This window comes from Pseudophryne corroboree, chromosome 1 (assembly GCF_028390025.1).
Source record: "Pseudophryne corroboree isolate aPseCor3 chromosome 1, aPseCor3.hap2, whole genome shotgun sequence".
NCBI lineage: Eukaryota > Metazoa > Chordata > Amphibia > Anura > Myobatrachidae > Pseudophryne > Pseudophryne corroboree.
Genome location: NC_086444.1, coordinates 23029584 through 23049965, shown reverse-complemented (window position 1 = coordinate 23049965; position 20382 = coordinate 23029584). Strand labels below are relative to the sequence as shown.

The window sequence follows — 20382 nt, the reverse complement described above, 5'->3', positions numbered from 1 at the left end:
GATCTGCACTAACACTTGTGTCTTGTCGCTACATTGTGGCAGATCTGCACTAACACTTGTGTCTTGTCGCTACATTGTGGCAGATCTGCACTAACACTTGTGGCGTGTCGTTACATTGTGGCAGAGGATCTGCACTAACACTTGTGGCGTGTCGTTACATTGTGGCAGAGGATCTGCACTAACACTTGTGTCTTGTCGCTACATTGTGGCAGATCTGCACTAACACTTGTGTCTTGTCGCTACATTGTGGCAGATCTGCACTAACACTTGTGGCGTGTCGTTACACTGTGGCAGAGGATCTGCACTAACACTTGTGGCGTGTCGTTACATTGTGCAGAGCAGGCAGATCTGCACTAACACTGGTGTCTTGTCGCTACATTGTGGCAGAGCAGGCAGATATGCACTAACACTTGTGGCGTGTCGTTACATTGTGGCAGAGGATCTGCACTAACACTTGTGTCTTGTCGCTACATTGTGGCAGAGGATCTGCACTAACACTTGTGGCGTGTCATTACATTGTGGCAGAGGATCTGCACTAACACTTGTGGCGTATCGTTACATTGTGGCAGAGGATCTGCACTAACACTTGTGGCGTGTCATTACATTGTGGCAGATGATCTGCACTAACACTTGTGGCGTGTCGTTACATTGTGGCAGAGGATCTGCACTAACACTTGTGGCGTGTCGTTACATTGTGGCAGAGGATCTGCACTAACACTTGTGGCGTGTCATTACATTGTGGCAGAGGATCTGCACTAACACTTGTGGCGTGTCATTACATTGTGGCAGAGGATCTGCACTAACACTTGTGGCGTGTCATTACATTGTGGCAGAGGATCTGCACTAACACTTGTGGCGTGTCATTACATTGTGGCAGAGGATCTGCACTAACACTTGTGGCGTGTCATTACATTGTGGCAGAGGATCTGCACTAACACTTGTGGCGTGTAGTTACATTGTGGCAGAGGATCTGCACTAACACTTGTAGCGTGTCGTTACATTGTGGCAGAGCAGGCAGATCTGCACTAACACTTGTGTCTTGTCGCTACATTGTGGCAGAGCAGGCAGATCTGCACTAACACTTGTGGCGTGTCGTTACATTGTGGCAGAGCAGGCAGATCTGCACTAACACTTGTGTCTTGTCGCTACATTGTGACAGAGCAGGCAGATCTGCACTAACACTTGTGTCTTGTCGCTACATTGTGGCAGAGCAGGCAGATATGCACTAACACCTGTGTCTTGTCGCTACATTGTGGCAGAGCAGGCAGATATGCACTAACACTTGTGGCGTGTCGTTACATTGTGGCAGAGGATCTGCAGTAACACTTGTAGCGTGTCGCTACATTGTGGCAGAGCAGGCAGATCTGCACTAACACTTGTGTCTTGTCGCTACATTGTGGCAGAGCAGGCAGATCTGCACTAACACCTATGTCTTGTCGCTACATTGTGGAAGAGCAGGCAGATCTGCACTAACACTTGTGGCGTGTCGCTACATTGTGGCAGAGCAGGCAGATCTGCACTAACACCTATGTCTTGTCGCTACATTGTGGCAGAGCAGGCAGATCTGCACTAACACTTGTGGCGTGTCGCTACATTGTGGCAGAGCAGGCAGATCTGTACTAACACTTGTGGCGTGTCGCTACAGTGTGGTAGAGGATCTGCACTAACACTTGTGGCGTGTCGCTACATTGTGGCAGAGGATCTGCACTAACACTTGTGGCGTGTCGCTACATTGCGGCAGAGGATCTGCACTAACACTTGTGGCGTGCCGCTACATTGTGGCAGAGGATCTGCACTAACACTTGTGTCTTGTCGCTACATTGTGGCAGAGCAGGCAGATCTGTACTAACACTTGTGTCTTGTCACTACATTGTGGCAGGGCAGGCAGATCTGTACTAACACTTGTGTCTTGTCGCTACATTATGGCAGAGCAGGTAGATCTGTACTAACACTTGTGGTGTATCGCTACATTGTGGCAGAGCAGGCAGATCTGCACTAACACTTGTGTCTTGTCGCTACATTGTGGCAGAGCAGGCAGATCTGTACTAACACTTGTGGCGTGTCGCTACATTGTGGCAGAGGATCTGCACTAACACTTGTGGCGTGTCGCTACATTGTGGCAGAGGATCTGCACTAACACTTGTGTCTTGTTGCTACATTGTGGCAGAGCAGGCAGATCTGCACTAACATTGTGGCGTGTCGTTACATTGTGACAGAGGATCTGCACTAACACTTGTGTCTTGTCGCTACATTGTGGCAGAGCAGGCAGATCTGCCTAACACTTGTGGCGTGTCACTACATTGTGGCAGAGCAGGCAGATCTGCACTAACACTTGTGTCTTGTCGTTACATTGTGGCAGAGCAGACAGATCTGTACCAACACTTGTGGCGTATCGCTACATTGTGGCAGAGCAGACAGATCTGCACTAACACTTGTGGCGTGTCGTTACATTGTGGCAGAGCAGACAGATCTGTACTAACACTTGTGGCGTATCGCTACATTGTGGCAGAGCAGACAGATCTGCACTAACACTTGTGTCTTGTTGTTACATTGTGGCAGAGCAGACAGATCTGCACTAACACCTGTGTCTTGTCGTTACATTGTGGCAGAGCAGGCAGATCTGCACTAACACTTGTGGCGTGTCGTTACACTGTGGCAGAGCAGGCAGATCTGCACTAACACTTGTGTCTTGTCGTTACATTGTGGCAGAGCAGACAGATCTGCACTAACACTTGTGTCTTGTTGTTACATTGTGGCAGAGCAGGCAGATCTGCACTAACACTTGTGGCGTGTCGTTACACTGTGGCAGAGCAGGCAGATCTGCACTAACACTTGTGGCGGGTCGTTACACTGTGGCAGAGCAGGCAGATCTGCACTAACACCTGTGTCTTGTCGTTACATTGTGGCAGAGCAGGCAGATCTGCACTAACACTTGTGGCGTGTCGTTACACTGTGGCAGAGCAGGCAGATCTGCACTAACACCTGTGTCTTGTCGTTACATTGTGGCAGAGCAGACAGATCTGCACTAACACTTGTGTCTTGTCGTTACTGTGGCAGAGCAGGCAGATCTGCACTAACACTTGTGTCTTGTCGTTACACTGTGGCAGAGCAGACAGATCTGCACTAACACTTGTGTCTTCTCGTTACACTGTGGCAGAGCAGACAGATCTGCACTAACACTTGTGGCGTGTCGTTACACTGTGGCAGAGCAGGCAGATCTGCAATAAGATGCAGATCCTATATATTGTGCAGCTCTGTTATTCCCTGCTTGACAGGCACAGAATATAATTGATGTCAACACTCACATCGCCCATCAATAAATAACTATCCTAACACTACTCATACATAGACAATAGCTCTTTGTGTGACAATCTAAACAATATTCCCCTAATTTGCAATGAGTTTAACGTGACTGTTCAAGTACAGAGCCGCGATACCGGGCTTTGCAAAGCTCGTTACCATGAGTGGGGCTACTGTACATCTCTCTCTAGCTTCCACAGCTCTGCGCCTTACCGAGGCTCCTCATTAATAACCACGCCAGCGTCCCTGTGTGTGACGGGTTGTGATAAGAGGGTGAGGGCTAATAATGGGGCGTTCTGAAAAGAGAATCATCTTCACCCCAAAATCTACCCATGTATCTTGTTCTCAAGTTTTATTTACCCACTCACAAAAGGAAATGTCACTTGTCAGAGAGGTCTCTAAGCTCATGATAAAATGGCTTCGTGAAACGCTGCGAGAAGCTACAGTAAGTCAGGATCGGGAGGAGGGAGAGATGACACTTACCAGGTCTTCATCCTTGAGAGATGTTCGTGTGGCCATGGCGGAAGTAATGCCGGCTTTCCTAGACTGAACCAGGGACTGCAAAGTAATCAAAGTCATTTCTTAATCAGTAATTCCGAATGATTCCTTATTAACCCCTCTTCTAACCCCCCAAACTACTGATAACAAGATTCCAGCGGGAAAGGAATGACATGTGCTGCAGGATTCGGGGCTGTGACCGGCAGAGACACCCGGCGCTAGACTTGAGGTCAGACACCACTGACCGCTGGAGCGCTGGAATGGGATTCTGAGTCGGACACTTTTAGCGCATTTGTCATATTCTCAGTCGCGAATACAGCCACTTTGTGCGCATGTCAGAACCGGGATCAGTATGATTTACCTACAATCAAAATAAAGACAAGGTCAAAATACCAACATTTAAAATGTCGATACGGTCACAATACCGATATTTAAAGTGCTAACAGGTCAAAAAGTCGACATAAGTTGTTTTATTTACAATGTGTGTATGTCGACATAGGTTGACGTGGACACTGTATAAGTGTAACATATCCCCTCCCATGGCTCGCTGCGCTCGGTACACTATTATATTTCCCCTCCACATCCACTGGGATGGTAAAGTATGAACAAGTCGGTTTCAATGTAAAAATCATGTCAACTTTTTTGACCGGTCGACATTTTAAATGTCAGTATTTTGACAGTGTCAACATTTTTAATGTCGATATTTTGACCTTGTCGGTATTTTGACCATCGGTCAATGGTTGTCGGTACTTTGACCGTCTGTATTTTGATTGTAGGTACATTGACCGCATCCCTCAGAACCGGACATTAAATGCCTAAATAGTGATGTTTCCAGGGGATCACAGTGGACGTTTCGAGTGGTTCAGCACAAATTTGCATCTTCTGCAGGTCACGTTCCGAATCCGGCAACGTCGCTTTATTTATCGCTCTGGGTCCTCACATGAGAAGAAAGCAAACTAAAAATGAAGCATTAAAACAAATATCTGCAAGGTGTATGACTAGGTGGGACATGCGCAGGAGGGACCAGGGCGGCGCCCGGCTTTGCTTGGTGCCAGACACAATCATCTGGTATACTGGCATACGTGGGTGGTCAAGCAGGTGCTACTGTAACATGTCTGAATGTGAGCAGACCCTCGCATTCAGCGCCCATCACTGAGTATAATGGACCTGGTCATTCCAGAGCAGGGATGTATACTGCAATAAATGCTCCGCGCTACAATGTGGCGTCTACGCTGCCGGCACGGATCATTTCACGCAGCGCAATGGCCTCCCCCAATACTAATTACTCTACTGTCCAATCACAGCAATTGGTGCTGCGGGGGGAAAGGGTTCACTCCACCCACAACTGACTGTAATAGCTCCTAATACATGACAACGGACTTCAGAAAATCGCCTGGCGAAAACTCCGAAACACACTGCTGCTACCATTTGATAGATAGGCTGTTAATAACAGATGTTCCTTTACAACATATATAATTAGGGGAGAGGTATGGACTGCAGTAATTGCTTCCATGGTTGTACTGTAGGTGTTACTAAGGAACGGACGTTATGGAGACACTAGGTGTGGTACCACCTCTACTAGCGCTGGAACAGACGCCCGGCAGGGGTGGTAGATAAAGGAATTTGAATTACTAGAGACTAGCACAAAGGTTTTTCTCCAGACGAGTCTCTCCGCGCACGTTATTTATCACTGGATGTTGGGGGTCATTCCGAGTTGATCGCTAGCTGAAAATGTTCGCTGCGCAGCGATGATGCAAAAAAACGGCATTTCTGCGCATGCGTATGCGGCGCAATGCACTTTCAAAATGGCCGATGTAGTTTCACACAAGGTCTAGCAAAGCTTTTCAGTCGCACTGGTGGCCGCAGAGTGATTGACAGGAAGTGGGCGTTTCTGGGTGTCAACTGACCGTTTTCAGGGAGTGTTTGAAAAAACGCAGGCGTGCCAGGAAAAACGCAGGCGTGGCTGGGCGAACGCAGGGCGTGTTCGTGACGTCAAATCAGAAACTGAATAGTCTGAAGTGATCGCTAGCTAGGAGTAGGTCTGGAGCTACTCTGAAACTGCACAAAATTATTTTGTAGCTGCTCTGCGATCCTTTCGTTCTCACTTCTGCTAAGCTAAAATACACTCCCAGAGGGCGGCGGCTTAGCATTTGCACGGCTGCAAAAAACAGATAGCGAGCGATCAATTCGGAATGACCCCCGTTGTGCGGGTACCTTTACATGGCTTTCCCAAATGTCCGCGTGCCATGTACGGCATAGGACAATCAGAAGATCCCAAAAACGGGAATCCCGCTTCCAGTACTGACCCACAAGTTGTGCACCTCTGCCCCCCGCAAGAACGACCAGTTGTGGAGTGTAGGGAGGAGGGGGGGGGGGGTTGGGTTATAACCAAGACAACACCAGTTCAGACCCCCATAGTCTTAAGTAATAATAACAATCAAAAGTTAAAATATAAAAAACGATGCCAGATATAAGAATAACCCATCTGGACGAAGCAGCTACAGAGGCCTAATCAGCAGTCACATAACTCCAAGCCTGGTCCTTTAATGAATCAGTGTTATACATGTAACACTGGGGAGCCACCAGCGTAACACAAGGAACATTGGGGATTAATAATTGCTTTGATCTACGCGCGGGGGGGCTGTTAGCGCTTACAAGGCCAGCAATGGTGGAGAGAGGGTAAATTATCGGTAAAACACAGACACGGGTCCATTAATTCAGTGATGCAGGTAACGCTGCAAGCGGCAGAAATAAAACAACTCATTGTGCGGCGGGTGGAATGGAGCGGGGTAAAAGGGAATCCATGGTTTGCCGCTAACCGCCGGGGAAAGCCACTTACCATCGCCTGCGGAATAGGAGGGGCGGCATATAAGAGAATTGCAAGAGGTTAATGCAGTAATGCAGAGATAGGATCAGTAACGGTCACAATTACAGATGCTTAGAGGCAATCCTAAACGTGTGTGTGTGCAATGCCCGGTAGATAGCGACCGGATCCCACCAACAAGACTCAGACATTGCACAAAGCAACTGCACATTATATTTATATAATACACATAAAACCAGACAACCTAGCCACTAAAGGGGATGATCTTTCCAATCTTAGCATGTAAACAGATGGCTATACCAATGCCACGGCTAGCGGCTGATGTTACCAATTGTGCCTCCGCGGTAGCACCCACTAGTGTCACCATAAAACATAATTACCGGCATTGGCTGGCATTACAAGCCTCATTAGTGATTGGCCAAGAGCCGGACACTTACCAAATCGCTGACCAATGGGATCGGCTTCTTCTTGCGAAGGTCCGGCATACTGTCAATTCCATACAAGCCCCCTCCAGACCTGGAAACACAGATATGCATTGGTCACTACAGGACACAGCTGTGCGGCCGATCAGGGATAACTGTACAGAAGTATAAGACCAGCGCTCCGGTTCCTGAGGCCTGTCTGTATTCAGGCACTGAGACTCTGCAGTGATCTCCTACATGGGTGGGGTCCGTGTTAGGGACTACATACTGGGGGCCTGTCCTCCGGGGACTGTAACGTTACATACTGTATGGGATTTACAGCATTATAAGTTCTCTTTTATTATTCAATTTACAGTAAGAGAATTATCAGAGGAGGAAGCGGAGCAATGCGGGAGAAATAACTGCACATCTGGGATGAGTAATATGTCGGAGTGTAACAGCTCTCAGGATTAATGGGACATTAATAGGAGTACAGTGATATATAGAGATGGTGCCTCCGGAAACAACAGACACTGCTCTGTCAGTGTGACTCCGCTCGGCCTATTCTGCTAACGAGCCCTACATATAGTATGTATGAACAGTTACTCTATAGCGCACACATATACCACAGCGCTGCATTTAGCCATTCACATCAGTCCCTTATAATCAAATTCCCTATACACACACATATAGACACCCTAAGGGATCCAAATAACCCACCTGTATGATTGGATAGTGGGAAGAAACTGCAGTATCTGCAGGGGGGAAGTAATCATGGGAAGAACATACAAACTCCTCACAGATAGAGCCTTGGTGGGGATCGAACAAACGACATCTGTACTGGGAGATGACAATGCTAACCAACACTCCAACTGTGCTGTCCAACTGTGCTTTATAGACAGCAAATAATAGCAATGCAGTGTTTTCCCAGCAACCTGACCTACTTGTGTGACAGGCTGACATATGAAACCGCACAGCCCTGCGCTGCCGCAAATCACATGGAATACTCTGCATCTCCGTCTGTGCAGCGTAACCCAGTGCCGCGTTTGTGTCAATAGGGAAATATCATTTACATGGCAGCAGGAAAGAATGATTGTATCATCACCAGGGTCTATGAGATTGTGGAGACTTGCACTGGCCAATTCCGCCGCTCGGCACAATCCCGGTCAGATCTGGCCATAGACACAGGTGTCTGGGCTCAATGCTCAGAACCATGGCCTCACACCAGACGTAGACGGAACGGGCGACCTCTGTGCCCTAAAAAAAGCCTAATTCCCCTTCACAGCCCTGTACAGACAGCCAACGCAATGTACACTAAACCGCCCCGGCCATTGCTCGGTGATTAATCCACAAGGAGAGAGGCACACACTCACCCCCTATGGCTCATGCCTCAATATCGTGCCTGATTACGGGTGCTCTGCCTTCCTATGAACAATGGTCCAGGATACAATATGGCTGCAGCAGATCACCATTCCCGTTAGTGATGTTGTTCGGCCTCTGCTGGGTGGTCTAACCTGTGACTGAGGGTCTTCCAGATAGTAAGTGTTGCTGGAGGAAAGGGCAGCATCAATCCCACTGATTGAGGGACCAGCTCATCTCAGAAATAAGCTGCACTTACTATACAAACGTACAAAACGTAAAAACAGAACAGAACTCACCCTCCTTTAAACCACGGCGGCTTTGATGGGTCTCCGTCATCTTGAGTCTGATAAAGAAAAAACACAGGATTAAAAACCCAGAGAAAGGTACAGCAGGTGACAGCAAACACTAGATATAACACACAAATCCTGCAAACACAGTGATTATACACAAACGTTCCTGATTCCCAGTACACACAGACACCGGGCCCTGATTCCCAGTACACACAGACACCGGGCCCTGATTCCCAGTACACACAGACACCGGGCCCTGATTCCCAGTACACACAGACACCGGGCCCTGATTCCCAGTACACACAGACACCGGGCTCTGATTCCCAGTACACACAGACACCGGGCCCTGATTCCCAGTACACACAGACACCGGGCCCTGATTCCCAGTACACACAGACACCGGGCCCTGATTCCCAGTACACACAGACACCGGGCTCTGATTCCCAGTACACACAGACACCGGGCCCTGATTCCCAGTACACACAGACACCGGGCCCTGATTCCCAGTACACACAGACACCGGGCCCTGATTCCCAGTACACACAGACACCGGGCTCTGATTCCCAGTACACACAGACACCAGGCTCTGATTCCCAGTACACACAGACACCGGGCCCTGATTCCCAGTACACACAGACACCGGGCCCTGATTCCCAGTACACACAGACACCGGGCCCTGATTCCCAGTACACACAGACACCGGGCCCTGATTCCCAGTACACACAGACACCAGGCCCTGATTCCCAGTACACACAGACACCGGGCCCTGATTCCCAGTACACACAGACACCGGGCCCTGATTCCCAGTACACACAGACACCGGGCCCTGATTCCCAGTACACACAGACACCGGGCCCTGATTCCCAGTACACACAGACACCGGGCCCTGATTCCCAGTACACACAGACACCGGGCCCTGATTCCCAGTACACGCAGACACCGGGCCCTGATTCCCAGTACACACAGACACCGGGCCCTGATTCCCAGTACACACAGACACCGGGCCCTGATTCCCATTACACACAGACACTGACTAGTGCCCACTATTCCTGGTATACATCAAGCACACAGATTTCCTGCGTCCAGTCGCCATTCCCAGTACACACAGTAGACGAGTACATGCAACACATACAAGTACACACAGTTCCTGACACCGACATACTGTACATCTGGGGAAGGTACAAAGAGCCTGTCCAGAGCATATCCGCCATATAAATTGTGCTCAGTTCTACGTTATCTTATATCACACCCAAACACTATTACTAATCACAATACTTCTTTCACTGAACAAATATAGGTTGCGTAGTGGCTAGTAACGTTATTCCCCAGCTCGTTAACAGACAACTGTTGTGTTAATCATCATTGTGTGGAATTATGTCACATAATATAGTGCGGTAACAGAAATGCGCTATCGACCTCGACGGAGAGACCGAATGCGCGCCACATCAAAGCAGAGGCGTTCGCCAAGAGCCAGATTACCGGTGACTGCGCCAACAACTGATCATCGACTCAGAAATGTGCACGTTTTTGCTGCGTACTATATTATTACACAAACCTAGTAGGCAGGATCACATCCAACAGTACCTGCATTATCTATCCAATTTTCTATGACGTATACTGTCATTATTGTAATATATTTATTAGATTACTGACTAATGTGTCATATTGTCCACTTTTAGGACACACAATACATTCAGTAACTAATGGTAACTCAATTTGAAAAAATAATAATATATATTTCTCTAAATTAATATAATTATGCTGGGTACTAGAACTCCTGGAATTACTCAATACCCGAATACAGGGAAACAAACGGTGGCTGATACCGTGCTGAGGTTGTGAGTAACGGAACCCTCTTATCCACAAACGTACCCGGGCAGTCTGACGCCGCCACTAGGAAAGATCAGGTAGAAGCACCGAAGCCGCCATTTGACAGGTTCTGCATTTGCTTTCCACAAACTATTTAAGGCAGACGTCCCATCTAATACCATGAAACACAGCGTACTGGAAAAACTAAGTCCCACTACTTTACATTGGTAACACCTCTCTGTGGCTGGCTAGGGAACCGGCCGCGTTGCCAGCTGAATGAGGGGCATTTAGCGTTTGCAATGTAATTTGCCCCGATGTTCCAATCTAGAATGTTGCCAGCTATATATTACCCTTATGTAAGGTGTGGGTATTTTCCCGGCCCCTGCTCAGACTCACACCACTCGCCCATCAGAATGGGGTCACTACTCCTACTGCTGTCGAAAAGACGTCAGTTTTTGACTTTTTTAGGCCGGAAGGGGTTCCGACCTATTCAATCTAACCCCAAATTATTCGACAAGTCGAGGAATTCGACTCGCTTGCTGGAGCCGGGTGGACGCTGCTGTGAGCGGCAGCTGTGACACATCCTCCGGCGCTGCTCTCCCCCCGTCTGCCGGCGGCTCTCCCCATCTCATCTCCTGCGTCTCAATTCGACTTTTTTTAAAGTCAAATTGAAATTACATTGAATAGCCCAGGTCGGATCCATTTTGACAAATGAATATCGGAATGGATCCGACTTCAATTGAATATACCCCATAATGGATAAAATGCTTTAGCTAATAGAGTTTGCTGATTATTAATTAGATGAATATGTAAGCTTGCCAGCAGGGCCCTCCTACCTCTATGTCTGTCTGTTTCTACCCAGTTTTGTTCTATTACTGTTGTTCTAATTGTAAAGCGCAACAGAATATGCTGCGCTATATAAGACACTGTTAATAAATAAATAATAAATAATTAGATCTAATATATTATTAGCAGAAGATCAGGACGCCTCGTCTCTAGGACCTTCCTGGACAATATAAAAGGAGGAAACTTGTAAGAATACTGCATTGTTATTATATCACCAATCATCCTATCACCCCTGTTGCCCATCAATCTCTTAGACCTACCTACCCATGCCCCGTGTAACAGGAGAGATGCCTACTTATAGCAAGCCACGCCATTAGTCTATGCCTGCAGAAACCGGCATCAGAGGGAATCAGCCACGTGGAAGGGGCAAAGGCTGGCGTACAGACAGCGGTACCCAGCGAAGGCCTATGTACTTATAACAGATGCCCCCTGCACGGAACAGGCTCTTGTATCACACAAACGCACCACTCCCAACACTCTCTCTGACACAGCGTGGTAATGAATGGGTTGCAGCCGTTCATGCCACTGACTCAGGGGTATCACAGCAGAAAGGCATGCAAGCACGCTGGCGGGGGGCATGCACGCATGCCAGTATCTGGGGAGGGGCAGACGGAAATAAAGGCACAATTAACCTGATGGTCTGCTCTAGTCCCCTCTGTGAAGGAAAAGAGGAGAAGTTAGTAGACAATGTAGTCTGTCCCAGTAACGGTGTGCTCGGGACGCGGACGGTGATGGGAGGTCGAATGGCACAAACATCTCACTACAAGGTGAGCACACAACCTGCAGTAACATTAGACAGAGAGACTGGCGGGGCGCTGGGTCTCTCTGTGCGGAGAGCGCACTCAGGCACAGGACAGCCACATATGGAGGACAGGTCTATAAATGGCCTCTGCTGACAGCATCGCTCCCCACGCAGAGCAGTTTATGGTGTGATGTAACCGGGCAGCGGAGCACTCTATAGGTGGAATTCAATTGTTTGAAAAGCCGGTTGGGAGTCTGTTTTTTTCCTGTCTATTAGATAGGAAAAAACAGACACCCAACCAACTTTTCAAACATTTGAATTCCCCCCTAAGAGGCTCATTTAATCAACGAGTGATAAAACTCGTTGTGAATGCTAGAACTCATTGTGTATGATAAATGGGTGCTCCAGCCAATCCTCTGCTAACGGTCATGTGTTCAGCTCTTGACATGTGCTTGAAAAGTGACAGTTGGGAGCCGATTGGCTGGAGACCCATTTATCATACGCAAAGAGTTTTATCGTTCACAATGAGTTTTAACACTCGTTGATAAATGCGACCACCTGACCAGAAGGAAAGCTGTGCAGCAAATAGCACCTGAAGACAAGGTTATGCAGCAGTTTGCAGATTCTCTACATCACCCCATAAATCTGTAGCTAAATGACGTACTATCCCCCGGACCAGCTTTATCCCAGATCGCCCGGCGTCCCATGCTATAGTGAGACCCGAACATGCTGCACGTTATATTATCTCCACCCAGTTACAGTACGCTGCACTCGCTTCATCTGTACACACAACACAGATGACGCTCGTTTCATCTGTACACACAACACAGACAGATGACGCTCGTTTCATCTATACACACAACACAGACAGATGATGGTCGTTTCATCTGTACACACAACACAGACCGGCGACAGTCACAGGCTGACAGGTGGTGAGAGGTCAGGAACGTTCCAGAGCTGTCTATGCACAGACACGTGTTGTTTATGCTTGTTTTCAGAGTCACGCGTGTTGACTGCGTGTATGCTGATAATGTACCGGCCAGTTTTATTATTTCACTGGAATTTAGGGTTCACTAGCACACGCCCATCCAAAATCTAAATCTGCCCCCCACTGTGGCGCAGCATGGTGTCGATAAGGTACCCCCGTGTTGGTATACAGTCCTCCCTCAGTGGCCGGTTCTGCAAGGAAAGTGCAATCCAGGACTGAGCAGCGGGTGTGGTTCATTAGGCCGACATACATTGGTCGACCACTGAAGGTCGACATGGAGAAAAGGTCGACATCAGGTTTTTTTTTTACCGTTTTTGGTGTCGTTTTCTTCGGAAATTGACGGGGAAACCCAATTAGTGCATCGCTTCGCTCGCCAAGCTTCGGGCAAGGTGCCTCACTCAGCTGCCGCTGCGCTCGGCACAGGTTACCATTCTCATTTAGTTGTAGTCCTCGTGGATTGTTAAGTATGAAAAGGTCAAAAAATGGGAAAAATTGTGAAAAACTCATATCGACCTTTTTGCATGTCGACCTTCAGTGGTTGACCTATTGCTTGTCGACCTAACGACCGCCATCCCTGAGCAGCACAGGGGCTGGAGCCTATGCACTAAATGCCTCATTACACACTACAGCACTGGCCGGCCGGCTGCTTCAGCACATTGCATTAGGCTCGGATGATGCCTGCTCCGCATGTAGCTCTGATGCCGACACACTACAGTCAGCGGTCTTAATGGATGATTTATGCCATTAATTCCAGCTTATGCCGTTGCCTGAACATAGGACTAATAAGCAGCGCGTCTCCCCTGTGCAGTAAGAGCCACTAATAAATAAAGCACTGGATGTGAAAGCACTTTGCTGATGTGACGTTCCCAGCACCTGTCACCAGCAGAGCGTTCCTGTAACATAACAGACGTATTGCTGGGGGCCTCAGAAGACTAATGTAAGGGTTCCCGGCAATTACCGTCGCCTTTACCTGTATGAAATTGACAGCTCGCGCACCAGGCAAAGTGCAAAGGACCTAACGTGCAACCTCGCAGAACTCGCAGAGATAAATGAAAGGTTTGGTGTGATTGCTGTGCAGGATTTTATATGTCTATATATATATCTTTATTATCGCTATACCATTATATATATATATATATATATATATATATATATACACACACACACACACACACACACACACACACACACACACACACACACGTGTGTATAAGGTGCATTGCAGCTTGTTGCGTATGGGCTGTGTAGCTGCAGACCGGTCAGAGTGCCAATGCTGACCCCTGACCACCGCCAAAAGCACCTACAATGGGCATGAGAGCGTCAGAACTGAGCCATGGAGCCGCGCGCGTGTGTGTGTGTGCTGAGAAGTACTGATTTGCATCTGATACAAGACAGCAACAGCTGATGGCCGCGGCTAGGGACAGCACCAGGGACGCTGAGACGGAGCTGGCTTTCGTTTATTTTCCAAGTGAGTGATCAGTAATCAGCAATTACATGGAGGCATCAGAACGCATTCACACGAAGGACGGGGAAGAAAAGCTTTTCAAAATGTTTCCAAATACATCCAGTACAGAGCGGCCGGATAATGACAGCCCGCTGGCTGCGATTATACTCAGTGGCCGCAGAAACAAGAGGCTGCATTCAGCCGACGGCAGGCCTCAGCAGCGTCTCAGAGACTGGACATTCTAATCCGGGCACTGAATGTTCCCAAGAGCCACCCACTCTGCTGCCGGCGCTGACAGGCAGTGTAACATACTGGTGACCGCTGTGCAGATAGTGTAACACACTGGTGACCGCTGTGCAGGTAGTGTAACACACTGGTGACCGCTGTGCAGGTAGTGTAACATACTGGTGACCGCTGTGCAGGTAGTGTAACATACTGGTGACCGCTGTGCAGGTAGTGTAACATACTGATGACCGCTGTGCAGGTAGTGTAACACACTGGTGACCGCTGTGCAGGTAGTTTAACATACTGATGACAGCTGTGCAGGTAGTGTAACACACTGGTGACCGCTGTGCAGGTAGTGTAACATACTGGTGACCGCTGTGCAGGTAGTGTAACACACTGGTGACCGCTGTGCAGGTAGTGTAACACACTGGTGACCGATGTGCAGGTAGTGTAATATACTGGTGACCGCTGTGCAGGTAGTGTAATATACTGGTGACCGCTGTGCAGGTAGTGTAACACACTGGTGACCGCTGTGCAGGTAGTGTAACACACTGGTGACCGCTGTGCAGGTAGTGTAACACACTGGAGACCGCTGTGCAGGTAGTGTAACACACTGGTGACCGCTGTGCAGGTAGTGTAACATACTGGTGACCGCTGTGCAGATAGTGTAACATACTGGTGACCGCTGTGCAGGTAGTGTAACATACTGGTGACCGCTGTGCAGGTATTGTAACATACTGGTGACCGCTGTGCAGGTAGTGTAACATACTGGTGACCGCTGTGCAGGTAGTGTAACATACTGGTGACCCGCTGTGCAGGTAGTGTAACACACTGGTGACCGCTGTGCAGGTAGTGTAACACACTGGTGACCGCTGTGCAGGTAGTGTAACATACTGATGACCGCTGTGCAGGTAGTGTAACACACTGGTGACCGCTGTGCAGGTAGTGTAACACACTGGTGACCGCTGTGCAGATAGTGTAACATACTGGTGACCGCTGTGCAGGTAGTGTAACACACTGGTGACCGCTGTGCAGGTAGTGTAACACACTGGTGACCGCTGTGCAGGTAGTGTAACACACTGGTGACCGCTGTGCAGGTAGTGTAACACACTGGTGACCGCTGTGCAGGTAGTGTAACACACTGGTGACCGCTGTGCAGGTAGTGCAACACACTGGTGACTGCTGTGCAGGAAGTGTAACACACTGGTGACCGCTGTGCAGGTAGTGTAACACACTGGTGACCGTTGTGCAGGTAGTGTAACATACTGGTGACCGCTATGCATGTAGTGTAACATACTGGTGACCGCTGTGCAGGTAGTGTGTCATACTGGTGACCGCTGTGCAGGTAGTGTAACATACTGGTGACCCGCTGTGCAGGTAGTGTAACACACTGGTGACCGCTGTGCAGGTAGTGTAACATACTGGTGACCGCTGTGCAGGTAGTGTAACATACTGGTGACCCGCTGTGCAGGTAGTGTAACACACTGGTGACCGCTGTGCAGGTAGTGTAACATACTGGTGACCGCTGTGCAGGTAGTGTAACATACTGATGACCGCTGTGCAGGTAGTGTAACACACTGGTGACCGCTGTGCAGGTAGTGTAACATACTGATGACCGCTGTGCAGGTAGTGTAACACACTGGTGACCGCTGTGCAGGTAGTGTAACACACTGGTGACCGCTGTGCAGGTAGTGTAACATACTGGTGACCGCTGTGCAGGTAGTGTAACATACTGGTGACCGCTGTGCAGGTAGTGTAACATACTGGTGACCGCTGTGCAGGTAGTGTAACACACTGGTGACCGCTGTGCAGGTAGTGTAACACACTGGTGACCGATGTGCAGGTAGTGTAATATACTGGTGACCGCTGTGCAGGTAGTGTAATATACTGGTGACCGCTGTGCAGGTAGTGTAACATACTGGTGACCGCTGTGCAGGTAGTGTAACACACTGGTGACCGCTGTGCAGGTAGTGTAACACACTGGTGACGATGTGCAGGTAGTGTAATATACTGGTGACCGCTGTGCAGGTAGTGTAATATACTGGTGACCGCTGTGCAGGTAGTGCAGCCAGACATGCATAGACAGCTTGCGGAACATCCATGTGACTGCAGGATCGCATAGGTAATAACTAACCGCCGTCTTTCTGGCCTTTATGTGTACGCCTAATGCAGGATACGGACATTCCAATATATTTGCACATGTCATTTCTGTGCACCAGTTTCCTCTGCCTCCTGTACTGCGCCAGGACTTAACCCCACAAGTTAAGTGCCACAGAGACTCAACACCTGGCATATTAACAAAATCCATTCTTTTTATTATACGAATAATGTTCATGCTGGCACTTGTAGTTCACTAACAGAATTGATCTTACAATACTGAGAGGCATGGGGGCTGGATGGGAGTTGGCAGCACCCTCTAATAATAAGAGTAACAGAGAAAAAAAGAGAAAATGCAGGTGCATACTCTAAACACTATGAACTCTGGCAATCAGAACAATAATAATTAACTCTGCAATTTAACATGGAGTAAAATTAAGGTTCTTAGCATAATTTTTGGCCCAGAAAAATAGGCCAGCACAACCCAACCACACAAAGGCACCACACTGCCCCTAAACCATTTTGTTTACTAATGTAACACTTTTTAGCACCCTAATTACAACTTCTCACCTAAGTAACTTTTAGCACCGAGCTGCTACTTCATGTTCTGATGAGGTCACCTGTCTGCGGTTGGCGGGTCCATATTTTTGGGCCAAAAATAATGCTAAGAACCTCAAATTCACTCCATGCTTAATTGCAGAGTTTATTATAATTGTTCTGGTTACCATAGTTCTTAGGTGTTTAGAATATCCCTGTTTGAATACTTGATACTACCATTAAGATCTGCACGGTCTCTTTTTCCTGTGTGGCACTACAAGTATCAGCATGGTAGGACTTCTTATTATGTTTAAAATTAGGGTGTGCAGTCCAATTCCCCCCCCCCCCATCCTCAACCTTATATACTGTATTCTATATTGTGTACATGTGTGAACACCTGAAGGTAGAGACTCCTTCAGCTTGGACTAGCACCCCTCCAAACTGCCTTTGGGTTTTTTTGTAATTAGTGTAGGTTTCTTGCATTTGCAGACAAAATATTGGAATAGGCACTATGAATGGTAAGTCCTGGATAAGTTAATATAGTATGTCAGTATTAGGAATGGGTTTGGGGCGTGGGATCCCTGGGCTGCTTTGCGGCATCATAGATGTAACACAATCTAACACATATTAGCGCCTAAACTGTTTTTTTTTTCTACTAATGCAACACTTTTTAACACCCTAATTAGAACGATGTAACACTTTTAGCTCTGATCTGATACTTTTTATTAATGTAACACCTTTTAACATTAAAACTGCTACTTCTACAGTGATGTCTTTGGGCGGATGGGTTGTGCTGGCCCTGGGAATGTTAGTGTCCCACCTTACAAGGTGACCTAGCCGTGGTAGGTGGGTCCATATGGTTTGGCCAAAACTTATGCTAAGAACCTGAATTTTACTCCATGTTAAATTGCAGAGTTTATTATAATTGTTCTGATAAGCAATGTTCTTAATGTTTAGAGTGTTCACCTGCATTTTCTCTTTTCTGTGTAATACTGAAAGGCACCAAATACCGTCATACAAAGCAAATACTTTTTCTCTGCAACAATAAGATATACTGTAATATACAATAAATATCCAACAGATATGACAATTCTACCACTTAAAGAATTAAATGGAAAGTGCCTGTGTCTATTCTAAGCTGCAAACATTGGTTCTATGAGAGAGCCGTAATCCCATATGCTGCTAAACCGTCCACCAGGGGAATTAAATGCTTATTGAAATGAATACAGCTGAACCCCCGGTGGCTGGGCTCTCTCCCCGCACTCATCATCAGTGGCAGCACTCAGGCTGGCCTTCATCTCTGCTGCGGAGAGACACGAGAATAGATCCATTATCCACAGTACAGACGCAAGAACGGGCGCTCTGCACAGCAAAACTGATGGAAGCATCGACACAGAAAGCGGGACTGGTCACACCCTACGTGTGACAAGGGTCTCCCCTATCATGCACATGCCAGGGCTGTGCGGAAGGGTGGCAAAGTCGCAGATTTAGCACTACAGAATGTGGCGAGAATAATGACTGCAGCCGCTCGTATTTGAGCCTTTCTTACACAGATTTGCTATTTAGTTGCACGCAGAAATCTAAGTACTGCCAGTCCCGGTGCTCTGTGTACCCGGGAAATATACAGTCTGGGCGCTTTAGTGGTGCAACTGAGGCATTATAAGAAGAAGAAAAAACCCACTCAGCGCGATTAAGTCGCAATGTCTGTGGAACGCCAATCAGATCTTTTTGGCACGAATACAGCAAAGGTATATGTGGCTACTTGCCTTCAGCCGGGACGGGGCTTGTAGTAAGTATAGAGGACATAATAAATACTGTAGCGCCAATTATCAATAGATTTTGGCACGCAACCTTCCGGCCTCAAACAGAAAGAAGAAGAGGAATTTCACCGTCCAACGCGATAACGATCCAACGCTCAGGTCTAAGATGATAAAAGTTGGATTCAGAAGAGAAGGAGCCAAGTCTTGGAGTCCAGACCTCAATCCCACAGAAAACCCATGGGAAGACTTAAAGAGGCAAATCCTGCGGCAATTTGCTAGAGAAGGCCGACACAAACCTGTAACCCGTAAAGGTCGATTTCCATCAATTTTACATCGATCTAAATTGATGTTGTGTTTCAGGAGCTAAAACACACATTAAAACACACTAACAGGCAATTTTTTATATTGATTTTTACATGTCAGTAAATGCGCGATTTAGACTGAAATTCAACATCAAGTTAGACCAATATAAAAGTGGTTAAGATCGACCTTTAGTCCCCAAGTGTCTGGAACTGATCAGAAACCTATTCAAAAGGTCTAACTGCAATAACAAAACGTGCGCAGGTAAAGTCACAGGTCTCCAACATTTCTTACCGAATACTGGACCTCATTCCGAGTTGTTCGCTCGCTGCTAATTTTAGCAGAATTGCTAATAGGCTAAAATCCGGCAGTTCTGCGCATGCGTATGCACAGCAGGGCGCACGCGCTAAGCAATTTTACACAAAACTATGCTATTTTACTCACGGGCGAACAAAGCTTTTCAATCGCTCTGCTGATCGTAGTGTGATTGACAGGAAGTGGGTGTTCCTGGGCGGAAACTGGCCGCAGGGAGTGTGCTAAAAAACGCAGGTGTGCCAGGTAAAAACGCGGGAGTGGCTGGAGAAACGGGGGAGTGGCTGGACGAACGCAGGGCGTGTTTGTGACGTCAAACCAGAAATAAACGGACTGAGGTGATTGCAATCTAGGAGTAGGTCTGGAGCTACTCAGAAACTGCAAGGGAATTGCTTTTGTTAGCAATTCTGCTAATAATGGCCCTCATTCCGAGTTGTTCGCTCGCTAGCTGCTTTTAGCAGCATTGCACACGCTAGGCCGCCGCCCTCTGGGAGTGTATCTTTGCTTAGCAGAATTGCGAATGAAAGATTAGCAGAATTGCGAATAGAAAATTCTTAGCAGTTTCTGAGTAGCTCGAGACTTTCAGAGTAGCCCGTTTCGTTCCTGGTTTGACGTCACAAACACGCCCTGCGTTCGGCCAGCCACTC

The 20382-nt window shown here is 47.8% G+C and overlaps 1 protein-coding gene across 4 annotated transcripts in view; it reads right to left on the bottom strand.

Annotated features, from left to right (window-relative positions):
* UNC13B (unc-13 homolog B) overlaps positions 1–20382 on the bottom strand; it is a 341072-nt gene that overhangs the window by 290178 nt on the left and 30512 nt on the right. For all 4 annotated transcript variants that reach the window (XM_063957658.1, XM_063957634.1, XM_063957642.1 and 1 more), the window contains exons 3-6: positions 11963–11985; positions 8682–8728; positions 7060–7138; positions 3784–3858 (exon numbers count right to left, since the gene is read on the bottom strand). In XM_063957658.1, the coding sequence (XP_063813728.1) occupies positions 3784–3858; positions 7060–7138; positions 8682–8728; positions 11963–11985 (224 nt within the window). The remainder of the gene's footprint in view (positions 1–3783; positions 3859–7059; positions 7139–8681; positions 8729–11962; positions 11986–20382) is intronic.